At 43.0% G+C, this 25608-nt stretch overlaps 2 protein-coding genes across 5 annotated transcripts in view; one reads left to right on the plus strand and one right to left on the minus strand.

The window, feature by feature from the left end:
- Positions 1-22: 22 nt before the first annotated feature.
- RGL1 (ral guanine nucleotide dissociation stimulator like 1) overlaps positions 23-25608 on the plus strand; it is a 159064-nt gene continuing 133478 nt past the window's right edge. For all 4 annotated transcript variants that reach the window (XM_074961112.1, XM_074961113.1, XM_074961115.1 and 1 more), the window contains exon 1: positions 23-126. The gene's annotated coding sequence lies outside the window, so the exon portion shown is untranslated. The remainder of the gene's footprint in view (positions 127-25608) is intronic.
- Positions 2406-3749, minus strand: APOBEC4 (apolipoprotein B mRNA editing enzyme catalytic polypeptide like 4). The gene is given in 1 exon segment (XM_074962024.1): positions 2406-3749. A coding segment is annotated over 1 exon segment (1344 nt).

Raw genomic sequence — 25608 nt, forward strand, 5'->3', positions numbered from 1 at the left:
CTATTCTGCGCATGTGTTCTGAACAGACTTCCTCTTTCTCTTGCGGCATCCGGCAGGCCTTGCGCGGAGGCGTAGAGAAAGCAACCCTCAAATGGGCGGAGGAAGGCAGGGTCTGGGGAGGAGCAGGTGAGCTGTTGCGATTGGTCGGCAGGGGGTGGTCACGTGTTCTCCCAGGGTGAGGAGGACTGTTACCATAGGAGCGGTCTCTTGCAGCCAGCCGGTGCTGTATGGGGGCGTCGTGGCCCCTGAGGGTGCGCGGCGCGAAGCCCCCGATCCGGCCCCACTGAGCTAGGCTGAGCCTCTGCGCGCCGGGTGGGTGTGAGCCCCCGGTACGCACCGGTGTACGGGGTGCGGCTTATATCTGGCAGCCCCGCTGTGGCCCTCCCCCCGTCTGTCCTCAGGGGCTACCGCAGGAAGGAGGTTACTGCTCCCGAGGCCTGTCTCCCTTCCTGCAATGCTTCTCTAGCGCTTTCCAGTGGGGCGCCCCTGAGTGCTTCCTGGTGCTGACGAATTCATTCACCCCACCCAGCTGCTCGGGAGAAGGGTTAGCGCTCACAGCCCCATTTTGTAGATGGGGAAACTGAGGCACGGAAGTGCCCAAACTTTCAGCAGTGCCCCTTGATTTTGGCTGCTGCAGTTTCTAGGTGGGCAGGTTTTCAATTTCACTTGTTTCCTTTTTGAGCAGGCATGCTCGGTGTTGCTAGCCCAAAGTGTCCAAAATCAGGCTCTTAAAAAATCGAGGTAACTACAAGAATTTGGGCTATAGTGAGTTTTACTCATAGTCATATGATGAGTCAGTGGCAGAGTCGAGGCCAAAACCCCAAAACTTGACTCTCTGTTCCTACTCTTATTTTCAAACAGTAATCCCTTCCTTTATATTGATATAAACATTTTAATCAATAGTCCTTAATACATATTGAAATCAGATTTGAGGTATAAGTTATATTAGTATTGTATGTTAAATAGACATTGGTAAGTAGTTTGAGTTCAAAATCTGGGATTTACAAAAAAGGATTTTACAGAATCTAATATGAATCATAATGCTTTCCTAATACTCAAAACAATATATTATTCTAGGACATTAAACTTTGTCCTGTGGTGCTGGGAACCCAAACTCAAAAGCCTTGTGCTAATCCATAACAAGGGGAAATTAAAATTGACTTTAAACCAAAAGTGAAACTGACTAGCTAACTTTTACTGTTCAAGCTGAGTGAAATGCAGAAAGTAATACAGACATAGTACATTTTAAAAAACACTCCATTTTAATCATCTAAGGTATTAATAACATAAACATAAAATTTTTAAATAAGATTTTTATCATGCATTCCTTTAAATAAATGTGTTCATTTTTTAAATAATTGTATATACATTAAGAAGTTCAATTTAAAATTCCAGTCCAACTCCCACTGAAGTCAATGGAAAAACTCAATCGGGATTGAAGAGGGCCACAGAGGATTGCATGTTACTAAGATTTAGAAGAGCTTAGATTTAGGGAGTTCTCATACTGTGACCTTAACCCTGCAAAGATTCATGCAAGTGAGTTGTCCCCCTGAACTTCCTGAAGTGAAATCACTCAGCACCTTGCAAGATCAAGCATCAGAGTGGGAAGTGTGAACCTCTTGGATGCAGAATATGTGTTGCTATATTGTATGGACATGTGAGAGGTTAAGTGTTGTTTGAGCCCCTACTGAGGAGTTATGTAAGGACTAACGCACAATTAGATTCTTAATGCCATGGTCACAAAAATAAAAAGGCAGTGGGAGAATTGATTTTGCAGAATTAATTGGTATTTTTTTGGTTAAGGTTTCTGTAACATCACTCAAAACCCCTTTTGCTAGAGATCACAAGTTACCTGCTTTGCTATAGAACGCTGCAACTAAAACACTTTAAATATTCGTAACAAATATTTTGTATTACAACAGTGAAAGCACTGATCTATAAAACAACTCACTCTTCATACTCTATATGCTATCAGCACTGCCTTTTTAAATTTGATATGAAAGAGATCTCTTTGGTGTTCACTCAATTTCATTTTTTATATATTTCTAATCGTATATATTTTTAAAATCTAATTTAAAAATCATATTACATGAACTTCTGGCTAATGAGAGGTGGCAACCTTGGAGGGTAAAGGCTTTTTTATTCACAAGACAAGTAGTGGGAGTATAGTGTTCCCCCATGTATGTCCACCCTTACCTGAAGGAACCACTTCTAGGGATTCAGGCAGTGTTTGATCTATATTGTCCTTTTCATCCTTGCCTTGTGCCGGGGCTTCCAACAAGGATACTAGTTATGCTGACATCTTATATGATGTGGACACCTCTCCAGTAAAAAGCAGATTGAGACCATCAACTTCATTTATTGTAAGTCACTAAAAGTCATGGGCAGGTACTGAATTTTCATCATTACTGGCCTAGACTGGATTTAAACGAGTGTTCTAAAGGTGAAAGTTTCCATATCCTTAACATCACAGTTCTCTGAACCATCCAGTCCCTCTGTGTATTAACTTTCATAAGAGATGGATTTTTTTTTTTTTTTTTTTTTTTTTTTTGCCCTTTGGTGTTTGTGGTCTTGCTACTTAAAAGTCGTTCAGTGATTTCTACCACCTGAACAGGTCTTCCATGGGAAAAGGTTTGGGAATGATTGGTATAATTAAATAACTCCTTGGGCATCTTTAAATGCCTTACAATATTTTTAGGTTTGGGATATAAATGTTGCCCCCCAAAAGGCAGAAACTTGCTCGTGAAAGGCACCAAATGGCTGTGACTCATCAGTGGTGGCAATCTGCCGTTCATCATTTGTGAAAGTTGATGAGAGGGTGTGTTAGCAAAATAGTCTTGCTGCAAATTCTGCTGAGGTTTTAGATTTTCATATATTGCCTGGGGAGATGCTTTCATTAAGTAAGATTTAATTCCTGTTATGTTGTTAATTTTATGTGAATTTTGTTGGTCAGCTAATGCTCTTGCAGGTAAAATTGGATGATAAAGGGTTGCTTCTGGCATACCACTCACAAAATTGCAAAGGAGGGCATTCCAGACCCCACCACATAATGGGTTCAAAGTCACATGAGGCCACAAGCTGGCAAGGCTTCGTAAAGCTTCACAGTTCCATATGGACACGGGGAAATCATCCTCCATGTGATAAAGCTGAGAGAAATAAATACAGAGGGTAATGTCTGGGTACTTTGTCAAGAAGTTGTAGATCTTGCTTATGCAGCAGTGCTCAGCTTCATTACAAGGAGAGTAGTTGGAATAAAGAATTATGTACCTGATGCTGTCATAGTCATATGTAAGTGCATCCAGATAGCCACCCATCTCAAATAACATGGACTCTGGGTGGATGTTATACTTAATGCAGTTGGTTGCATGGCCCTTTTGGACTAATGTCCCAGAGAAGCTCCTCAGTTCATAGAATATAAGGTGTTTGTTTTGAGGACTCATTAGCCCATATGGGAATCCAAAGGCCTTATGAAATTCCATATAAGGGACTCTTGCTTCTTCACTTGTCCGTATATGATAGGGGCATTTGGCACAGCTTTTGCTCAGTGTCTGCCAATAATAGGGCTTTACTACTGTTCCTTGATTTGCCAGATATTCCTGGAACAAAGTTTCCCTTTCTGGGTTCATATTGTACTGGAAAATCTCCCCACTCATATTTCTGTAATTGACAGTCCTGAAAGAAGAAAAAAGAAACTAATCATTTATCTCTCCCATTTCCCTTGCACTTACACAGCAAACATTATAATGCATATTCGTCTCCAACGAATATGCTGGTGCACAAGTACAGACAAGAAAGCTTTGTGGATTGCAGCTTCAAGTGAAGAGAGGGCAAGTTGGCAATATGAGTTTCAGATTGTCCTTGTTTTTGCAGGCCTGCTTTCTGTGTTTAAAATAAATTAATCAGAAAATGTCTCTTCCTGCTACTACCTCCCCTCCCACAAAAGTACAAAGTGTGTGTGTGTATATATATATATATATATATATATATATATATATATATATATATATATATATATATATATATAAAAGCATTGCATACTTTTCAGAAATTGGATCACTAGATTTGCTGTATACAATCTGAGCACAATCAAATAGTTTAAAAAAAAAGTGTAATTACCATCAATACATCTCCAGACCAGGATAGTAGTCAATGTGTATGTAGTCGACTTCACAGGCTTTCCTAAGTCCAGTTGTTGATTCCCATTTTAGTCTAATAAATATTACAAACTTCAGGGGGTGGGCGTTAAGATCATTTGTTCAATTGGAAAAAAAAAACTTGTCCCCTTGTCTCCCATAGACCAGCTTGTAGTTTTGTTGTATAACTTTACTGAGGTGTGACAACCCTACTACAGTCGTGGTGAGGACTCTAAAGGCAACCTCATTTTGATGTTTGCAATTGCCAAATGCTAGGATACGCAGACACAAACGAGACTTTTTCATTTGTTTGTATTTCAAACAGTCTGCTGTGTTTAGCTTTCTTTCCTTTGCCTGTCAGTATTTCATTTTCCTTCTTCATTTATTAAGTTCCCTTATTTTTTTTCAGATATTTTGGTACACGTGGGGTTTTTTTTTGGTTTTTTTTTTGAGGGGGAGGGGATAAAAGATGCACAGGTATAACAAACCAAAATATTTATTTGGCATATTGATACCAAGTAACTAGTTATTATTCATCTGTAGTGCCAATCCGACAAAGAGGCACCATTGTTTTAGGTATTGCGCATACACGTAACACAAAATAGTCCCTGCTTCAATCTTGATTTTGCTAAAGTCCTTGCGTAGGTTTATTATCATTGGATCTTTAATAAGTGTGTAAGCAGTCTGATATACAGTGGGCCAAATCATGCTAATCATACTCTCAAACAACTCCAAATTGGAGGTAATAGGAGTTTTGTGTAAGGTAAACAAGATTTGGCTTAAAGATGCTCTGGCTAATTATTTTCCTTTTTCAGTTGGACCTGGTCACTTCCTTTTCAAAAAGCTCCAGCGGGCTCCCCCTTTCCCACTGATTCAAGTTTAAATTTCCCATCATTGCTTTCAAGGCCCTGCTTGGCTTTCCTCCTTCCACCTGCATTTTGGCTCTTATTACGTTCCTGCAAATCCTCTTTGCTCCGCTGACTCGAGCTTCACTACTCCTTTTGTTTCCTTGTCACACTCCTGTCTTTTTGCCAAATTCCTTGCTCTTTCCTGTGCATGAGGACCTGCTTCAGGAGATTGTTCCATCTGCTTCTCCTTTAGGGTTCTCCTAAAGTAGGGGTGGGCAAACTTTTTGGCCCGAGGGCCGCATCTGGGTGGGGAAATTGTATGCAGGGTCATGAATGTAGGGCTGGGGCAGGGGGTTGGGGTGTGGGAGGGGGCTCAGGGCAGGGGGTTGGGATGCAGGAGGGAGTGCGGTAGGGGGCTCAGGGCAGGGGGTTGGGGGCTCAGGGCAGTGGGTTGGGGTGCAGGAGGGGTGTGGAGTGTGGGAGGGGGCTCAGGGTAGAGGGTTGGGGGCTCAGGGCAGCGGGTTGGGGTGCGGGCTGCAGCAGGGGGCTCAGAGTAGGGGGTTGGGGTGCAGGAGGGGGTGTGGAGTGTGGAAGGGGGTTCAGGGCAGGGGGTTGGGGTGCGGCGGGGGCTCAGGGCAGGGGGTTGGGATGCAGGAGGGAGTGCGGTAGGGGGCTCAGGGCAGGGGGTTGGGGGCTCAGGGCAGCGGGTTGGGGTGCAGGAGGGGTGTGGAGTGTGGGAGGGGGCTCAGGGTAGAGGGTTGGGGGCTCAGGGCAGCGGGTTGGGGTGCGGGCTGCAGCAGGGGGCTCAGAGTAGGGGGTTGGGGTGCAGGAGGGGGTGTGGAGTGTGGAAGGGGGCTCAGGGCAGGGGGTTGGGGTGCGGCGGGGGCTCCGGGCAGGGGGTTGGGGTACAGGAGGGGTGTGGGGTGCGGCAGGGGGTTGGGGTGCAGGAGGGTCTGGGGTGTGGGCTGTGGCCCGGTGCCACTTACTTTTAGCGGCTCCAGGGTGGCAGTAGCGTGCAACAGGGCTAAGGCAGGCTGCCTGCCTGCCTGCCCTGGCCCCGCGCTGCTTCCGGAAGCAGCCAGCACCACGTCCCTGCAGCTCCTGGGGGAGGGGGAGGCAGAGGGCTCTGTGCGCTGCCCTTGCCTGCGGGTACCTCCCCCGAAGCTCCCATTGGCCGTGGTTCCCTGTTCTAGGTCAATGGGAGCTGCAGGGCATAGTGCCTACAGGCAAGGGCAGCGCATGGAGCCCTCTACTAACCCCTCCCCCAGAGGCCGCAGGGACGTGGTGCCAGCTGCTTCTGGGAGTGGCTCGGGGTCAGGGCAGATAGGGAACCTGCCTTAGTCCCGCTGCCCCATGGGGCTGGCAGTCCCGCAGGCCGGATCCAAAGCCTTGACGGGCCGGATCTGGCCTACGGGCCATTGTTTGCCCACGCTTGTCCTAAAGGGTCTCTTCCTGAAGCCCACAAACACTGTCCGTGTGATGTTGAAAATATTCACACTGAGTGTCCTATTGTGTTCAGTCTTGTATGTGTCTGTCTTGATCACTGTAATTTCATCAGGGCAAGGACTCTGTATCTGTCTTCTACACTGATGAACACATTGGTGCTTAAATGGTAAATAGTACTCGTAATAAAAAAGAGTGGTTCTGAGGAAGAAAAAATCCTCAGAGTTTGGATAAACACCTTTTGAGGGGCTTATCTGCACCTCTCCAGACCTCCTGTAGTTTGCCAATACTAGCAAATAGAAAAAAGGTGAAGCATTTGGAGAAAGGTGTGTGTTACTGTTGCCTTCCATGAGCAGCCAGACTGGCCACAGGATGGCAGCATAGCACACACGTGGTGTTCAGCATTTTATACTCACTGGCCATAAGAATGGTTTGAACTTTATTCTCTGTTTGCAGTGTTGTTGTAGCCATGCCAACTTTATTCTGTGTATGCAGTGTTGTTTCACCCATGTTGGTCCCAGGATGTTAGATATACAAGGTGGCTGAATTAATTTCTTTTATTGGTCCAATAAAAGATATAACCTCACCCATCTTATAACCTTATTATGACATTTAACAACGTGCTGCCAAAGAGACTCTGACCTCTTCCCCTAAAACTGCATGTAGCTCTGATACAACAACAGCAAATCTTCCAGCCTCCCAGGTTAGTGCTGCAGTATCCTAACTGAGGAGCTGGGAGCCCCAGGGTAACCTGTCAAGGACTCTGGGTTTAATTGGGACTGTGTGCATGTGACCTGAGTGCGTGCATATGTGCATCTGCCCTCTGCTTCCCTGCCAGCTCTGTCCTTATGAGCCTGCAGGGGCTTAAATTGACAAGGATCCTGTACTGTAGTGCTTCAGGTTGCAGCATTCTCATCAATTTAAATCCCCTCCTAAGTAAGAGGAACGGAACCGACAGGGGAGCGGACTCCAAATGAATCAGTGAATACAGCAGAGCTCTGCTTCTCATTTGCCACATACACTGTTCTCATAGTGGAGGAATGTGGGTCAAAAGAGGAAGGGTGGCAAAAAAAATCAAAAAACCCTCAAGTTTGTTCAAAATGGAACAAAACTGACCACTCAGCAGGTTCTGAGGACAAGTCAGCTTCTGTGCCTTGTTTAAATTGTTGAAAAAAGAAAAAGGCTAGATGCCAATTTAGTTGTATAAGCTCTATTTAACTTTCTTAAATGTCCAGGTCTGGTGGATGAAGCAGCTGGCGACGTTGTGGAACTCTCCACAAAACGGAATTCTTGTCAAGTGTACAGCTGTAGTCAATAACACTGAGCACTTACCTAGCACATCTCATCCTCAAAGCACTTTATAAACATTAGCAAATGGTTTAGTGGTTAAAATACAGATTGGTGAGGGGGCACTATCCCCAGCATTGCCCCTCTGAGTGTGCCACTGGGCTGGATTGCTTACAGAGACAGTGGCTTCTGATTCTGGGAGCCTAATTTGAGACACTGTGGGTCTGATTATTTATTTATTTTGTAAGTGCTAAGCACTCAGAACTCTAGTTGAAGTTAATGGGTGCTGTGGGTGCTCAGCACTTGTGAAAGTCAGACTCAATGTGTATCAAATTGGACACTTAACCTGAGGCACCCCAAATCAGTAATCATTTTTGTTAGCCTTAAAGCCAAATTTTGCAATCCTTACTCAGGAAAAAATGCTATTGATTCCAATGGGACATTTGCCTGACTAAGGGCCCAGGGTTTGGTCCTATAGTTCTGTATCTGTTTCCCCTTCTGTAGAATGGGGATATAGTACTTATATACAGCACCTTGCAGAGGCAAGGGGTTGTGAGCCAACAAATTAATATCTGTAATGTGCTCTGAGTTCCTTAGATTATACTGTAGGAGTATAAATATTTTATTAGCTTCATTCTGTTTGTTCATAACAATTAACCAGTGCACAGGCTCAGGGAACAATAAGGACCCTCAGAAGTCTTTTGTTTTGTCTGGCTGCCCCTGTGTTCAGCCAAAAGCGCTTCCAGCACCCTCTCTTCTACTTATCTGCTTTCCTTATGGACTTAACCCTGTATTGATCAATGGGGGAGTTTTCCATCTGCAGGAGGAACACAGGAGTTTTGGGCTGCAGCAGTGTGGAGAGTGGGTCTTTAATTTTTTGGGGGGGTGGTGAAATCTGCCAAGTGTCTAAAAAAATCATTTTGTATGGAATATGGGTACATTGCATAAAAGCATCATCCTGACATAATACAGTGATAGGCAGGGCATTTGCTAGGCATTCCAAACTCATTCCAGTAAAACCTTTAAACCACAATACAAACATGTATTCTCTATATATAGGAATCCCTTCATCTATGCCTGAAATGCAGCCATCTCTGGGGCAGACAGCAGTTGCCATTTAATGGTGCACAACAGCACTTTACAACTGTTTATGGAAGGAAGTGAAGAGAATTACTGTATTCAGTTAAAACTACAGGGTGAATTTAAGTGGTCAGCATATAATTACTCAAGTTGGAATTTGGCCAAGACACAGGCCATATGTTCTTGTTCTTGAGAGAAATATACCAACTGGTCAGGACCTCACTTTTACATCTTCTCCAAATACTAGATGCAATCATGTACCTCTTCAGAATCTGTGAAGCTCCTTACACCCCAATCTATCCCAAGTTTGCCAATTTTGAGTGTAATTACTGATATTGGTTTTATTTACTTAAAATAAGGATAACATGATTTATCGAGATTTTTGTTTTGCATCGAAGGAAATACACGGATTAAGGGTTTATATAGAAACTTGGCAAACATTTATCTAAAGTATAGATATAGTTCCAGAAGTGTGATAATGATTTTTCTCCATTAATTAGCCAAATTAAAAAGCCAAAGTTTGCTGTCTCTAGTACGAATATATTTACATAAGGGGGATCTAGTATTCCCCCTCTAAGTAATGCACTTTGTACAAGAATGCCCCCCCCCCCTTTTTTTTTCTGCTGAAATCTCTGAGCATTGAAATTCTGTAGCATTTCTTAACACTGCCTGGTTCAAAATAATCTCTACTGGAAAGCATTTTACACATGACTTCATTCAGTAATAAGTTTATCTGAGTTCAAAGTACAGAAGAGTCATGTGGTCCTTAAACAATCAGAAACTTAATGTTTCTGTTCTATCTTAAGACTTTAAATATGGGGGCGGGGAGGGAGAAGCAGGATGTGATCCAAAGCTGTTTTTGATTTAATGCTTTAGTTTCATTTGGAGACTGTGGGCTGGATCCTGCAACGTGCCCGCAAGTCCCGTGTGTCCTGGTGTTTGTGTCTCACTGTTTTTACACAAGTGTAACTTCACTGACTTCAGTGGAGTTATTCCCAATGTACACTGGAATAAGTGAAATCAGAATCAGGCCCCTTGATCCCAATATGGTGGTGAACAGTGGAGACTGTAACAAAGGGAAGATGACCTGGCATTTGTAGCAGCAATAGACAGCTGATGAAAATATTGTTGGGGGCTGGTGAAAAGTGAAAGCCAGAGTGCAGGGTTTGTGAATTCAGAGCATGCAAAAATAGGAAACAGCTTTGTCTTTAACCAGGAACACCAAAGCTTCTTAATCCTCATCTACATTGCCCCAAATATTTCAGTGCTGGCCTTCCTTTGAGCAGACTGTGCTAATGATACTGAACTGTCCGGTGGTTTTTATGAAATTGATGGTGGAGACTGGGGTAAAGATACTAAATACATTTTCACTGATGAATTACACCAGGATTTTCAAATCGGATGCGTAGAATGAAAAACTGGTGCAGCCCACCATTTAGCCTCCCAGTAGTTTAGCTATTATGGGATAATCTCCGTAACTAACTTTTTAACATAGTTTTAAAATCATCAGGACAGGTTGCCATCTTTGCAACTTGCACTAATTTTTTTTCCTCTTAAAGAAACAGGCTGTTCCCTCCACCCAGTGTTTTGTCCTCCTAAGAGAGAGAGCTCCGTAGCCTATGGACTTGAAAAAGGTAACATATATGTATTTGAACCAAAGATCACCTAGGAAGGTTCAGTGAGGAATGGGAGCCTGAAGAGAGATAGTAAGTCAGTGTAGTGAAGAAATCACTATTTCTAAGGCACGTTTTATTTGCTCATAAAAATTCTGATCAAGGCTCTGGTCCTATAAAAGAACAAAAGAACAAATTGATGTCATTGGGACTGCTCTTGTGCATAAAGTTAAGTACATGTGTAGGTCTTTGCAGGATTGGAGATCAAAGTAGTAATGCCTGTTAAAGCTAGTTTGTTTGTTGTACGTGGGATGAGAACAGACATCTAAGAACTGTAATAAATACTATAGAAAGCTAGCTAAATTCATACCTGGTTTACCTTAGAGATGAATTTGGCTCAATGTATGTTTGGTTGAAAGTGTGTAAATGGAAGCCAGAGGCCAGATACCCTGAATCACAAGTTCAAATTTCAGGATTCTGCATCCTCTCAACATAAATAAATTTAGTTCTATGCATTTTGCTCTAGCAGTATTGCCATACCCAAGCATTCAAAAATCACAAATCAAGCACTAGAAAAATCATGAGATTTTAAAAAATAAATGGGGAGGCAGGGGAGTAGTTTCTTTTTCTTCTGGTGTTGGAACGTTTAGGTTTCACATTTTCATGCTTTTCTCTTTAGCCACAAGGGCTATAAAATTATCTTTTTGGGTTTTCTTGTTTTTTGTGTTTTTAAAGGAAAGCTGAGCTTCTTATGTAGTAACCTGATTCCACCATCTGGAACTCTAACAAAAGCACCAAATAATGTGAGACTCCCATTACAAACCACCCAGATCTTAAAAACCTCAGCCCTCTCCATGCTGTATGAACATTAAAGTGCCCATGATATTTTTGTAATGCTAGGGAGTTGCCAACATTTTTCTTTTTCCACACTGGTGGGCGGTGTATTGCCACTCTCACGCTGTCAACTCCAGCATAGTTCCCTGTGTACCAGTGTAAGGAAGGTGGGGCTGGAAGATCTGCTGCTACACAGATAGGCTTATCCTCCCCGCTGTGACATCGATGGGCACATTATGTATCTGGGACTATTGCGCGCGCGCGCGCGCACACACACACACACACACACACATTTCTTTTTAATTGATTTGGTTGAGGATCTAGCCCCTGTTGACATCAGCTTGCCAGTGGAGGGAGAGTAGTTTGCTTCATATCACTAAAAATACTGAGTCTGATTCTCTTATTCATACCAGTGTAAATCAAAAATAACTCCATTAAAGTCAATGGAGTTACTGTGGCGTAAATGAAGTATGTGATCAGAATCAGACCCTGAATGCGTGTTGGTTCCACCAAAGTGTTGCTTAGCCTTATCAATCCATATGTGTATATTAATTTAGGATGTTCTGCTTTCTCTTTATTGAAAACAGTATCCATAAGTGATGTCACTAGAGCTGGTTGGGAATTTTTCAATAAAATGCTTTTTCATCAGAAAATGCTGATTTGTCAAAGCTGAAACTTTTTGTGAAACTTATTAGTTTCAACAAAAAATTTGTGAGGAAGGCTTCTCAGGTTCTGGATGGCATTTAGAGAGACCCCTATTCCCCAGAATAGCCAATAGCTGGGTGGTTTGAGTGCTCAACTGGTGCTGATCAGCATCTCCCGCATCCTAGGTGAGTGTCTCGCCAATGGCATATTAGCTATTCTGAGGTGAATATTTCTCTACTTTAAATTTTTAAAGGTCTAGTTTTTGTTCTGATGTAGAATGAAAGCAATGCCGAAACCTCAAACTTTTTGCAAAAGTGAATTTTTGTTTTCGGGCCAGCCCTATGTGTCACATCTGTGGTTGGTAAAGATCAGAACTATGGATATATATTTTTTATTTTTACCTTACAAAAAAAAGCTGTCTTGTACTCTATATTCGGCTAGTGATATCTAAAATGAAATGACAGCAATTGAAAGCTGTACAAAGAATTTACTGAACTTGTGCACAGTTATTTAAATGGGGGTTGCTGAACAATGATGTGTGCTAGTGGCATGGGAGTCCGATTGCTAAATTGATGAATTATTTGTCAGTGTCCTATTTCTGGCCAAGTATAATAAATGCTCTAGGAACAATATGGAATCATAAATTGAACTGCACAAGACTCTTCTTTTTACTCTGGATTTTGCTTGAGGGTGGTGCTGGTAATTTGGTTAGCAATTTGTCCTTTCTTTTATAAATTCTGGGGCCATATTCTCATCTTGGCCACTGCAGGGAAAATACAAAGTAGGTCACCTGATGGAGTTACTCTTTGTTTAACCTGATATCAGAATCTGGCCCCGAGGTTTTTAGAGTTATATACATGGGCTCTGAAATTGTAATTGAGCACATTATAGAAACCAATAAATACATTAAATTATTGGCTGAGCTGAAACTGTTTGCCACATGATTTCTGTTCAATACTGGAAGAATAATGAACAAAGATTTTTTTTTTTAAACAAATAGATGGCAATTGCCTCTGGCTGTGCAAAGAGATTGAACCTGAGAAAATGGAAGATAACGTATTCCAGCTTTGAAAGACTAGTAATATAAAAAGGCAGAAATTGTCCTATATAAGCAGTAGTTTATAAGATGAACAAAGCTGTGAATTTCTGTATGCTGTAGGAGGAACTGATTACTCAAATAGTGGGCAATAGAGATACCACTAGGAAGTTTAAGTGAGAGGTGACCTTCCCTAAGGAGACAGGATGGAGCAGACCGGATTTTGTTTTGGGTAGAGTGTTTGTTTGCTGTTTGTTGCTTTTAATTTGGTCATAAAAGGGTAAGGTGTCTCCTTTACTCCCCCCAGCTCCTGCTTAATAAGGTGATGGCTCAAGTCACAGGATGAGAAGCTCCTCCTAACTTATATAAATTATCAATGTTCAGTTTAACTGAAACTGACTTCATTAGGTCAGATTTCCCTCTCAGCCTATGATAACCCAGTGCCCCTACGGTGCATATGTTCAGAGACAGAAGTTGTAGAGACCTGGGGAATATATTAATTTATTTGGGAAGAACACCTCAACAGCCCAACACTGTGGCATTTAATTTCAGAAAGGGGAACTATGCAAAAATGGGTTAGTTAAACAGAAATTAAAAGGTACAGTGACTAGAGTGAAATCCCTGCAAGCTGCATGGACACTTTTCAAAGACACCATAAAAGAGGCTCAACTTAAATGTATACCCCAAATTAAAAAACACAGTAAAAGAACTAAAAAAGAGCCACAGTGGCTTAACAATCATGTAAAAGCAGCAGTGAGAGATAATAGGCATCTTTTAAAAAGTGGAAGTCAGATCCTTGTGAGGTAAATAGAAGCGTAAACACTGCCAAATTAAATGTAAAAATGTAATAAGAAAAGCCAAAAAGGAGTTTGAAGAACAGCTAGCCAAAAACTCAAAAGGTAATAACAAAATGTGTTTTAAGTACATCAGAAGCAGGAAGCCTGCTAAACAACCAGTGGAGCCCCTGGACGATCGAGATACAAAAGGAGCACTTAAAGACGATAAAGTAATCGCAGAGAAACTAAATGAATTCGTTGCTTCAGTCTTCATGACTGAGGGAGATTCCCAAACCTGAGCTGTCTTTTGTAGGTGACAAATCTGAGGAATTGTCACAGATTGAAGTGTCAGTAGAGGAGATTTTGGAATTAATTGAGAAACTTAACAGTAACAAGTCACTTGGACCAGATGGCATTCACCTAAGAGTTCTGAAAGAACTCAAACGTGAAATTGTGGAACTATTAATAATGGTTTGTAACCTGTCCTTTAAATCAGCTACTGTACACAATGACTGGAAGATAGCTAATGTAACGCCAATATTTAAGAAGGGCTCTAGAGGTGATCCTGGCAATTACAGACCGGTAAGTCTAACGTCAGTACCGGGCAAATTAGCTGAAACAATAGTAAAGAATAAAATTGTCAGACACGTAGAAGAACATAAATTGTTGTGCAAAAGTCAACATGGTTTCTGTAAAGGGAGATCATGTCTTACTAATCTATTAGAGTTCTTTGAGGGGGTCAACAAACGTGTGGACAAGGGGGATCCAGTGGACATAGTGTATTTAGATTTCCAGAAAGCCTTTGACAAGGTCCCTCACCAAAGGCTCTTACGTAAATTAAGTTGTCGTGGGATAAGAGGGAAGATCCTTTCATGGATTGAGAACTGGTTAAAAGACAGGGAACAAAGGGTAGAAATAAATGGTAAATTTTCAGAATGGAGAGGGATAACTAGTGGTGTTCCCCAAGGATCAGTCCTAGGATCAATCCTATTCAACTTATTCATAAATGATCTGGAGAAAGGGGTAAACAGTGAGGTGGCAAAGTTTGCAGATGATACTAAACTGCTCAAGATAGTTAAGACCAAAGCAGACTGAAGAACTTCAAAAAGATCTCCCAAAACTAAGTGATTGGGCGACAAAATGGCAAATGAAATTTAATGTGGATAAATGTAAAGTAATACACATTGGAAAAAATAACCCCAGCTGTACATACAATATGATGGGGGCTAATTTAGCTACAACTAATCAGGAGAAAGATCTTGGAGTCATCGTGGATAGTTCTCTGCAGATGTCCACGCAATGTGCAGCGGCAGTCAAAAAAGCAAACGGGATGTTAGGAATCATTAAAAAAGGGATAGAGAATAAGATGGAGAATATCTTATTGCCCTTATGTAAATCCATGGTACGCCCACATCTTGAATACTGCGTACAGATGTGGTCCCCTCATCTCCAAAAAGATATACTGGTATTAGAACAGGTTCAGAAAAGGGCAACTAAAATGATTAAGGGTTTGGAACAGGTCCCATATGAGGCTAGGATTTTTCAGCTTGTAAAAGAGGAGACTAAGGGGGGATATGCTAGAGGTATATAAAATCATGAGTGGTGTGGAGAAAGTGAATAAGGAAAAGTTATTTACTTGTTCCCATAATATAAGAACTAGGGACCACCAAATGAAATTAATGGGTAGCAGGTTTAAAACAAATGAAAGGAAGTTCTTCTTCACTCAGCGCACAGTCAGCCTGTGGAACTCCTTGGCTGAGGAGGTTGTGAAGGCTAGGACTATAACAGGGTTTAAAAGAGAACTGGATAAATTCATGGAGGTTAAGTCCATTAATGGCTATTAGCCAGGATGGGCAAGGAATGGTGTTGCTAGCCTCTGTTTGTCAGAGGGTGGAGATGGATGGCAGGAGAGAGATCACTTGATCATTACCTGTTAGGTTCACTCCCTGTGGGGCACCTGGCATTGGCCACTGTCGGCAGACAAGATACTGGGCTGGATGGACCTTGGTCTGACCCAGTATGGCCATTCTTATGTTCTTATGAATATTTACAAAAACAATTCAAGAATATTAAGTATAATTCTTGTCTCACATTGGTTTAAATCAGGACACTTCTTTTTAAATCAATGAAGTAAAACCAAGATCAAACTCGAATTCATCAATACTATAAATCCGGCAAACCAACATTAGCTAGTGCAAACAAAAGGACAACCCCACCTACCCCAAAAAACCCCCAAACTAACCCCACATAGAGAGCCTGAATAAACACATAGGCCATGTTGCATCAACACACTCTGTCCGTGTTGTGCCAAGGAGAAAGGAGATACCAGAGACCATGGCTCCTCTCGGGGAACACCCTGTCAGCAAGCCCCCAGAGATGGTTAAACATGCCAGCTATGAGCTTGAGTACATCAACTGATCCACTCTCTGCCTCTCCAACTGCCTCTCTAACTTCTTGAAATTATTTACAAGAGTGGGCACTGGAGAACCAGGAGCTAGAATTATTTAGAGATTTAAAAATGCTTTTGATACAATCCGTCAGAAGATGCTGTTCGAGAAACTTGGTGTTTAGGGAAGTAGAGAGAAAATCCTGTTATGGATTCAAAACTGATAGGAAGCAAAAATTAGGGCTGCCCAGTCCAAATTTTTGTACGGCTCAGTGAGGCGTAGGTTTGGTGTTTCAGTACAGGCCTACGTCTAATCTACTTATTAAGGAACTGGAAGGAGAGTGAATAAGACAGAGAGATAACGTTTCCTTATTTAACTGCCTTGCATTATTGCAGTATACAGAGATGAGTGTTTGGTAGAAAGTAAGAAAATTCAGGATTTTTGCTGGACCTATACTAGAATGTGAGAGGTCTTTTTTTTTTTTTTTTTTTACACATCTAGTTTCTGCTGTTGGTTAGTGTTGTTTTAGCCACTGAAAATAAAGCATGTTTGGAGAACTGCCAGGAAGACACAATTTCAGAACATGGCTGTTGCCTTTCAGTTTAGCAAAAGGTTAACTGTTATCTTTGGTTATCTCATGATCTTAATCCGATAGAGTGATGCCCTTAGTATGGGTGGTGTGAAGTGGCTGTGTGCCCTTTTAACAGCTGACAAGAGAATGGATTGTATTTTTGCCTGTTGCACGGAAGACTGCTATATGGGCTACAATTGCCTTGTTCTGTTCATTCCCTTTGAAGCATCTGGCATCAGCCATTGCCAGACGACAGGATACTGGGCTAGTTGGACCAGTGGCCTGACCCAGTATGGCCATTCTTATGTTGATCTCTCAAGTACATGAAGATATCTTTGATCAAAGCTCACTAATCCTGCTTGTTGTTATGTGCACAAGCTGAGTTGTATTCATTACTTCGATGTGCAGTAAATTTCAACAAGAAATCGACTGAATATCCTGTTTGTAGCATGTGCCAGTTCTAGTATTTGTGTTAGTATTTATCATGGCTTTTCAAAAAACGAAACATGGAGACATTTGTGGATCTGAAATAACAAGAGACCTCGGCTTCTCCTGATATTATTCCTTGCTGGTGGCAATCCAGTGAGACGGCTGAGGCAAAAAAGACAGTGAAAACATAAACACAAATAAAAAATATTTATTCTGGTTCCTGTGGAACAACAGCTTAAATTATATCAACGGATAATGGACTTCATCTTTAAATTCCTATCATTTGCCAGTCTTACACAGTGAGAATTGCATGACCTCATTTAATTACATGTGTCGTTTCTTTGCCAGATCTGTCAGTTCCTGTGCTTTCAGCTGGTGTCATGTTTAGTGTTGGGTGGGTTGATCTCACAAGGTTCAGAGTTCAGATGCAGATCAAATAAAGACCAAAGTTATTTGTTTAAATCAGACTTCTTGGGTTTGCTTCTGGTTGTGTTAAAAATATCACAAGAACAGCCTCTCTTTTGGTGTTTTGGTATTTCTACCCAAACATTTCAGAAACTCCAGAACCATTGATTCTTCAGGTCTAGAAATCGACAAAGATTGGGGTAAAAGGTATCGTACTTCTGAATCAGGTTCCCTATTTCTAGATGTGTTTAAAATAAAAAATTCTTCAAGAATAACTATCCTCCATACTGCTATAGCACCTTTCATCCAAGGATCCCACTACGTTTTACACACGTTAATGACTTATACTGCACAACACCACTCTGAGCTAGGTATATGTTAGGCCTGATTCTCATTTATACTAAGGCCCCTTTATACTAGTCTGAGCAGTGTCAAGGGGCTTAGTGTAATTGAGAATCTGGTCCTCTTATCTTCATTTTACAGGAGGAAAACTGAGGCACAGGTAATAGCCTTGCAAATATTTGTTGCCCAGTGAATTAGGGACTAGGCTAGGAACAGGTTTCAGAGTAACAGCCATGTTAGTCTGTATTCGCAAAAAGAAAAGGAGTACTTGTGGCACCTTAGAGACTAACCAATTTATTTGAGCATAAGCTTTCGTGAGCTACAGCTCACTTCATCGGATGCATACTGTGGAAAGTATAGAAGATCTTTTTATACACACAAAGCATGAAAAAATGGGTATTTACCACTACAAAAGGTTTTCTCTCCCCCCCACCCCACTCTCCTGCTGGTAATAGCTTATCTAAAGTGATCACTCTCCTTACAATGTGTACGATGATCAAGGTGGGCCATTTCCAGCACAAATCCAGGGTTTAACAAGAACCTCGGGGGGGGGGGGGGTGTAGGAAAAAACAAGGGGAAATAGGTTACCTTGCATAATGACTTAGCCACTCCCAGTCTCTATTCAAGCCTAAGTTAATTGTATCCAATTTGCAAATGAATTCCAATTCAACAGTCTCTCGCTGGAGTCTGGTTTTGAAGTTTTTTTGTTGTAATATCGCAACTTTCATGTCTGTAATCACATGACCAGAGAGATTGAAGTGTTCTCCGACTGGTTTATGAATGTTATAATGCTTGACATCTGATTTGTGTCCATTTATTCTTTTACGTAGAGACTGTCCAGTTTGACCACTGTACGTGGCAGAGGGGCATTGCTGGCACATGATGGCATATATCACATTGGTGGATGTGCAGGTGAACGAGCCTCTGATAGTGTGGCTGATGTTATTAGGCCCTGTGATGGTGTCCCCTGAATAGATATGTGGGCACAGTTGGCAACGGGCTTTGTTGCAAAGATAGGTTCCTGGGTTAGTGGTTCTGTTGTGTGGTATGTGGTTGCTGGTGAGTATTTGCTTCAGGTTGGGGGGCTGTCTGTAGGCAAGGACTGGCCTGTCTCCCAAGATTTGTGAGAGTGTTGGGTCATCCTTCAGGATAGGTTGTAGATCCTTAATAATGTGTTGGAGGGGTTTTAGTTGGGGGCTGAAGGTGACGGCTAGTGGCGTTCTGTTATTTTCTTTGTTAGGCCTGTCCTGTAGTAGGTGACTTCTGGGAACTCTTCTGGCTCTATCAATCTGTTTCTTCACTTCCGCAGGTGGGTATTGTAGTTGTAAGAATGCTTGATAGAGATCTTGTAGGTGTTTGTCTCTGTCTGAGGGGTTGGAGCAAATGCGGTTGTATCACAGAGCTTGGCTGTAGACAGTGGATCGTGTGGTGCGGTCAGGGTGAAAGCTGGAGGCATGTAGGTAGGCATAGCGGTCAGTAGGTTTCCGGTATAGGGTGGTGTTTGTGACCATCGCTTATTAGCACTGTAGTGTACAGGAAGTGGATCTCTTGTGTGGACTGGACCAGGCTGAGGTTGATGGTGGGATGGAAATTGTTGAAATCATGGTGGAATTCCTCAAGGGCTTCTTTTCCATGGGTCCAGATGATGAAGATGTCATCAATATAGCGCAAGTAGAGTAGGGGCATTAGGGGACGAGAGCTGAGGAAGCGTTGTTCTAAGTCAGCCATAAAAATGTTGGCATACTGTGGGGCCATGCGGATACCCATAGCAGTGCCGCTGATTTGAAGGTATACATTGTCCCCAAATGTAAAATAGTTATGGGTAAGGACAAAGTCACAAAGTTCAGCCACCAGGTTAGCCGTGACATTATCAGGGATAGTGTTCTTGACGGCTTGTAGTCCATCTTTGTGTGGAATGTTGGTGTAGAGGGCTTCTACATCCATAGTGGCCAGGATGGTGTTATCAGGAAGATCACCGAAGGATTGTAGTTTCCTCAGGAAGTCAGTGGTGTCTCGAAGGTAGCTGGGAGTGCTGGTAGCGTAGGGCCTGAGGAGGGAGTCTACATAGCCAGACAGTCCTGCTGTCAGGGTGCCAATGCCTGAGATGATGGGGCGCCCAGGATTTCCAGGTTTATGGATCTTGGGTAGTAGATAGAATATCCCAGGTCAGGGTTCCAGGGGTGTGTCTGTGCGGATTTGATCTTGTGCTTTTTCAGGGAGTTTCTTGAGCAAATGCCGTAGTTTCTTTTGGTAACTCTCAGTGGGATCAGAGGGTAATGGCTTGTAGAAAGTGGTGTTGGAGAGCTGCCGAGCAGCCTCTTGTTCATATTCCGACCTATTCATGATGACAACAGCACCTCCTTTGTCAGCCTTTTTGATTATGATGTCAGAGTTGTTTCTGAGGCTGTGGATGGCATTGTGTTCTGCACAACTGAGGTTGTGGGGCAAGTGATGCTGCTTTTCCACAATTTCAGCCCGTGCACGTCGGCAGAAGCACTCTATGTAGAAGTCCAGTCTGCTGTCTCGACCTTCAGGAGGAGTCCACCTAGAATCCTTCTTTTTGTAGTGTTGGTAGGGAGGTCTCTGTGGATTAGTATGTTGTTCAGAGGTGTGTTGGAAATATTCCTTGAGTCGGAGACGTCGAAAATAGGATTCTAGGTCACCACAGAACTGTATCATGTTCGTGGGGGTGGAGGGGCAGAAGGAGAGGCCCCGAGATAGGATAGCTGCTTCTGCTGGGCTAAGAGTATAGTTGGATAGGTTAACAATATTGCTGGGTGGGTTGAGGGAACCATTGCTGTGGTCCCTTGTGGCATGTAGTAGTTTAGAAAGTTTAGTGTCCTTTTTCTTTTGTAGAGAAGCAAAGTGTGTGTTGTAAATGTTGAATAGAGACTGGGAGTGGCTAAGTCATTATGCAAGGTAACCTATTTCCCCTTGTTTTTTCCTACCCTTCCCCCCCCTCCTCAGAGGTTCTTGTTAAACCCTGGATTTGTGCTGGAAATGGCCCAACTTGATTATCAGACACATTGTAAGGAGAGTGATCACTTAGATAAGCTATTACCAGCAGGAGAGTGGGGTGGGGGGAGAGAAAACCTTTTGTAGTGGTAAACACCCATTTTTTCATGCCTTGAGTGTATAAAAAGATCTTCTATACTTTCCACAGTATGCATCCGATGAAGTGAGCTGTAGCTCACGAAAGCTTATGCTCAAAAAAATTGGTTAGTCTCTAAGGTGCCACAAGTACTCCTTTTCTTTAGGCTAGGAACAGAATTTAGGTAGTCCAACTCCCAGATTTGTGTCTGAGCCACAAGACCATCCTGCCCCAAAACATACAGAATGCAATTCCTTCCATAGGCCAATTCTTATCCTTGCCTATGTCAGTACGGCAACTCTACTGAATATGTGCTCATAGCAGATACAGGATGCAGATCTCTCTGGCATCCTACCATGCTCACCCCGTCCCCTCCAAATTTGGCCTTCGGAAATAAGAACAGCTATTGCAGAACAAATCAGTAGCCTGCCTAGATCAGTATCAGATCTGCAACAGTGACCAGTTTCGGATGCTTCAAAGACTCCTATATCCTTTCCTAATTCACTGTATTGTGCAGTACTATCCTATCATCTGATCAGGTTCTGCCCTGTAGCGGGAGCTTTGTTAGCTCATATAATTTTCATTTTAGATAGTGTGCTGCAGATATGATTCTTATTCATATAAGTATCTAATCCTTGATCAAAGCTCACTAATCCTGATTGTTGCAGCTCTGGCTTTGAACGTGCTCAGACCATAGAGGTGAAAAGATTTATTTCCCCCACTTATATGCTTTTGTGAGTCTTGTATTAATCAGCATGTTGCTAACCGCTGTATATTACATTTACATGTTTTCAGCTATTTGTGTACAAAATACACAACTGATTCCTTCCAGACAATTGTACTGCAGACTTCTGGGGGCTTGTTTACAATGCAGTGCATAGTGACTTAAATTCATAATTCTCATTATTGTTAGTAGGGGTTACATATGCAGCACGGCCTGCTAAAGCTGTACCCCCCAAAATGGAAGGGAAAGGTGGGGCAGGGAGCATATCCCCCTATGCAAGTAGCAGGGCCGATATCTTCATGTACTTGAGAGATCAACATAAGAATGGCCATACTGGGTCAGGCCACTGGTCCAACTAGCCCAGTATCCTGTCATCTGGCAATGGCTGATGCCAGATGCTTCAAAGGGAATGAACAGAACAAGGCAATTGTTAAGTGATCTGACCCCTATCATCCAGTCCCAACTTCTGGCATTCAGAGGTTTAGGGATACTCAGAACATAGTGTTGCATCCCTGACCATCTTGGCTAGTAGCCATTGATGGACCCAACCTCCATGAACTTATCTAATTCTTTTTTGAACCCTCATAGAGCTTTGGCCTTCATAGCATCCTCTGGCAACGAGTAGATCTTTTAAATACTTCCTTTCTTTTCAGGAGGGTCAGGAAGCTTAATTCACTAATAATGTTTGTGAAGTGCTTTGCGATCTTCTAATGAAAGGTGTCTTAGAAGTGCTGAGTGTTATTAATTGTAAAAATAAAACAAGCTGTGGTGTCCAAGACTGTGCATGAGTTTATGGGGAGTGCTTTGTGCTGCTGTGGTTCCCTACAAAGTCAGTGCATAACTGTATGTAATTCAGTGTTATGTACATGGTGCGTTGATACACTTCAGCATGAAAAGTACATTGTAAAACCAAATTCCATTCAAAGGAAAACTAAAATACATTTGATGAAAAAATTGCTAGACAGTCACCTCATACTGTCTGCAAAGAAGCCATGACTGTTTTCCTCTTAGTATGAGAGAAGGGTCTAGCTGTGATATATTAAATGCTTTAAGAACTGGAATGTACTTCTTTTTCTTTAAGATTTCAAATGCTTCAGCAGGGCTATGTCTGGGTTTCTCATCAGCTCTTCATAATACCTTGGGTAATCCATAACAGCATTTTCAAAAGCAACGGAGAATGACTTGTGTGTGTCTGTTTGATCCTAGATTATGTTTTCCTAAGGTTAAGGGTTAAAGTTTTTACAGATGTGGCTGCCATCTAATTGGCCCCTTTTAGCTCCCTTTTTATATACAAGTGCTTGATAGCTCAATTTGTGAAATACAGCATCTCCATTTTGGTACCAGTCTGGAATGCACCAGATGGAATATTTTGCTGCCTCTCAGTTTCCTAGTCTGCGCAGGGATGGTATATCACTTTCCGTGCACAGGACAGAGGATATTCCTGCTCTGTATTACTGTAACTCTGACACATCATTTCAGCTCCTATTCTGCTTGCACCTGGATTGCAGGATAAGACCATTTTTAAAATTTTGCATGTGTTTTTCTCCTCTTTCCTTCCCTCCATCCACATCAGCAGGTCTTTGATGAAGGGCCTTTTCCCATAATCCACCATACCAGCCCTTGACAGTGTTTCTCCTCATCCTACCCTGCAGCCTTTGAGGAGGGGCCTTTTCTTTCATCTGGGTTTGGCGGATGAAATTTCACATGGAATCTCTATATTTGTAGTACAGTGAAACACGGCCAAGTAAAGTTAAACTGGTTAAGCAAAATGACTGATTGAAATGAAAATACATGAAAGTGAGCCATGTTCATAAACATGAATAGATAGTAAATATAAATCCACTTTTAAATTTATTGCAAGTGTATAGCTTTATTCTGTTATGAATCAGGCATCATGCACTGAGTCATAGATAAATTAGATTACCCACATGGTTTGAATTGTAATAGCTGTAGCGGTGTTCTGTAGGAAGTTGCTTGGAAGAAAATTCAGTTGCTTGGAAGAAAAAAAATTTGGTATCTTTTGTACCTTCTGTCTTAGTATTTCAGAGCACTCTACAAACATTAAGGGTAAGCTCTTTGGGGCAGAGGCCATGCTGTCATATGTCTTTGTACAGTGCCTAGCCCTAGGGGCTTTGAGCTTGATTGTGCCCTTTGGACACTACCATAATACAAATAACGAATAAGAATTGTGCCTAGCCCTGCCTGGGTGCGTAAGGGTGGAGAGCACAGAAGGAAACTCCCTCCTGCATAGGATCTGAACACAAATCAACAACAGCCGTGAAGGGGATCTTTAAAAAGGCACTGCTAGGTTGGTTGGTTTGGAGGCAGAGCAGGGGTAGTGGGTGAAGAACCATGATCTGGCCTTAAGTAAGCTTCACAGTACCCATCTGAGATGGGGAAGTATTACCCATCCTTTAATAATGGATACATTTAGGCACAGGAAGGTCATGTGACTTTCTCAGAGTCACACAGTAGGTCAGTGGCAAAGTCCTGATTCCCAATCCTCAGCCCTAACCAGGAGACCACTTTCCCCCTTGTATTGTACTCACTATTGTTACCCCTTTTGACCTGAGCGCTTAGCCAATAATCAGAGTCTTGCAGATTGTCTCTGTTAGTAGGAAAAATTGATGATGGAGTCAAGTATTTTTTTGATACAATCCTATTTATTTACAAAGAATGTACATAAAGTCCTGTTTCCCTGAACGCTATAGGAAACAAACAACAGGAGAGAGTTTCTTTGCTCGCAGTTCCCCGACTCTTTCTAGTAAGCAGTCTTCCCAAAAGCTCTATCTCTTAGCTTTTTCTCAGGATCACCTTCTTGGCTATCTCTGGGGTTTTCTTGCTGCCTTTTCTGTATGCTTCTGTGGTGTTTCTGCTCATTGTTTCTGTCTCATTCTCGGCTCCATCAAACTATACGCAGCCCTCTGTTTTTCCATTTAGACCTGAGGGAAAACCTCTGACAGCATGACTCTCAACTCCTATTCCTGCACATCGCAGGCCACAGAACTTGATCCTAGGGTTGCCAAATTTTAATCACACACAACTGAACATCTTAGCCCTGCCACTTCTCCGAGGCACCCCCACCCTGCTCACTACACTGGGATCTTTGAGGGGTTGCAGGCTCTGGGGTGGGACCGGGGATGAAGGGTTTGGGGTGTAGGAGGGTGTTCCAGGCTGGGGGGGATGGGGCCGAGGGATTCGGAGTGCGGGAGGGGGCTCTGAGTTGAGTCAGGGGGTTAGGGTGCAGAAGAGGGTATGGGCTGTGCGCTGGGGGTGCGGGCTCTGGGGTGATGGTGGGGATGAGGGGTTCAGGGTGTGGGAGGATGCTCTTGGCTGGGGCGGGGGTTGGGGTACAGGAGGAGGCTCTGGGTTGGGGAGGAGGTCAGGGCTGGGGTTGGGGGTTGGGGTGCAGGCTTACCTCGGGCGGCTCCCAGTCAGCGGCGCAGCGGGGCTGAGGCAGGCTCCCTGCCTGTCCTGGCTCCGTGCTGCATCCTGGAAGCAGCAAGCAGGTCCAGCTCCTAGGTGGGCTGCCCAGGAGGCCCCACGCACTGCTCTCACACGTAGACACCACCGCCCCAGCTCCCATTGGCCAGGAACCATGGCCAAGGGGAGTGTGGAGCTGGTGCTGGGGGTGGGGGCAGCGCACGGAGCCCTGTGGCCTCCCCGCCTAGCAGCCAAACCTGCTGGCTGCTTCCGGGGTGCACTGCTGTGCCAGGACAGGTAGGGATAGTCTGCTTTAGCCCTGGAGCACCGTCAACCAGACTTTTAACGGCCTGGTCAGCAGTGCTGACTGGAGCCGCAAGGATCCCTTTTGAAAACCGGACACCTGGCAACCCTACTTGACCCATCCATTCCTGTAATAGGCCCATAACCTCTGGCTGAGTTACTGAAATCCTCAAATCTTGGTTTAAAGACTTCAAGTTAAAGAGAATCCATCATTTAATTTAGTTCAAATCAGCAAATG

The sequence above is a fragment of the Natator depressus genome, chromosome 8 (assembly GCF_965152275.1).
Source record: "Natator depressus isolate rNatDep1 chromosome 8, rNatDep2.hap1, whole genome shotgun sequence".
Taxonomy (NCBI): domain Eukaryota; kingdom Metazoa; phylum Chordata; order Testudines; family Cheloniidae; genus Natator; species Natator depressus.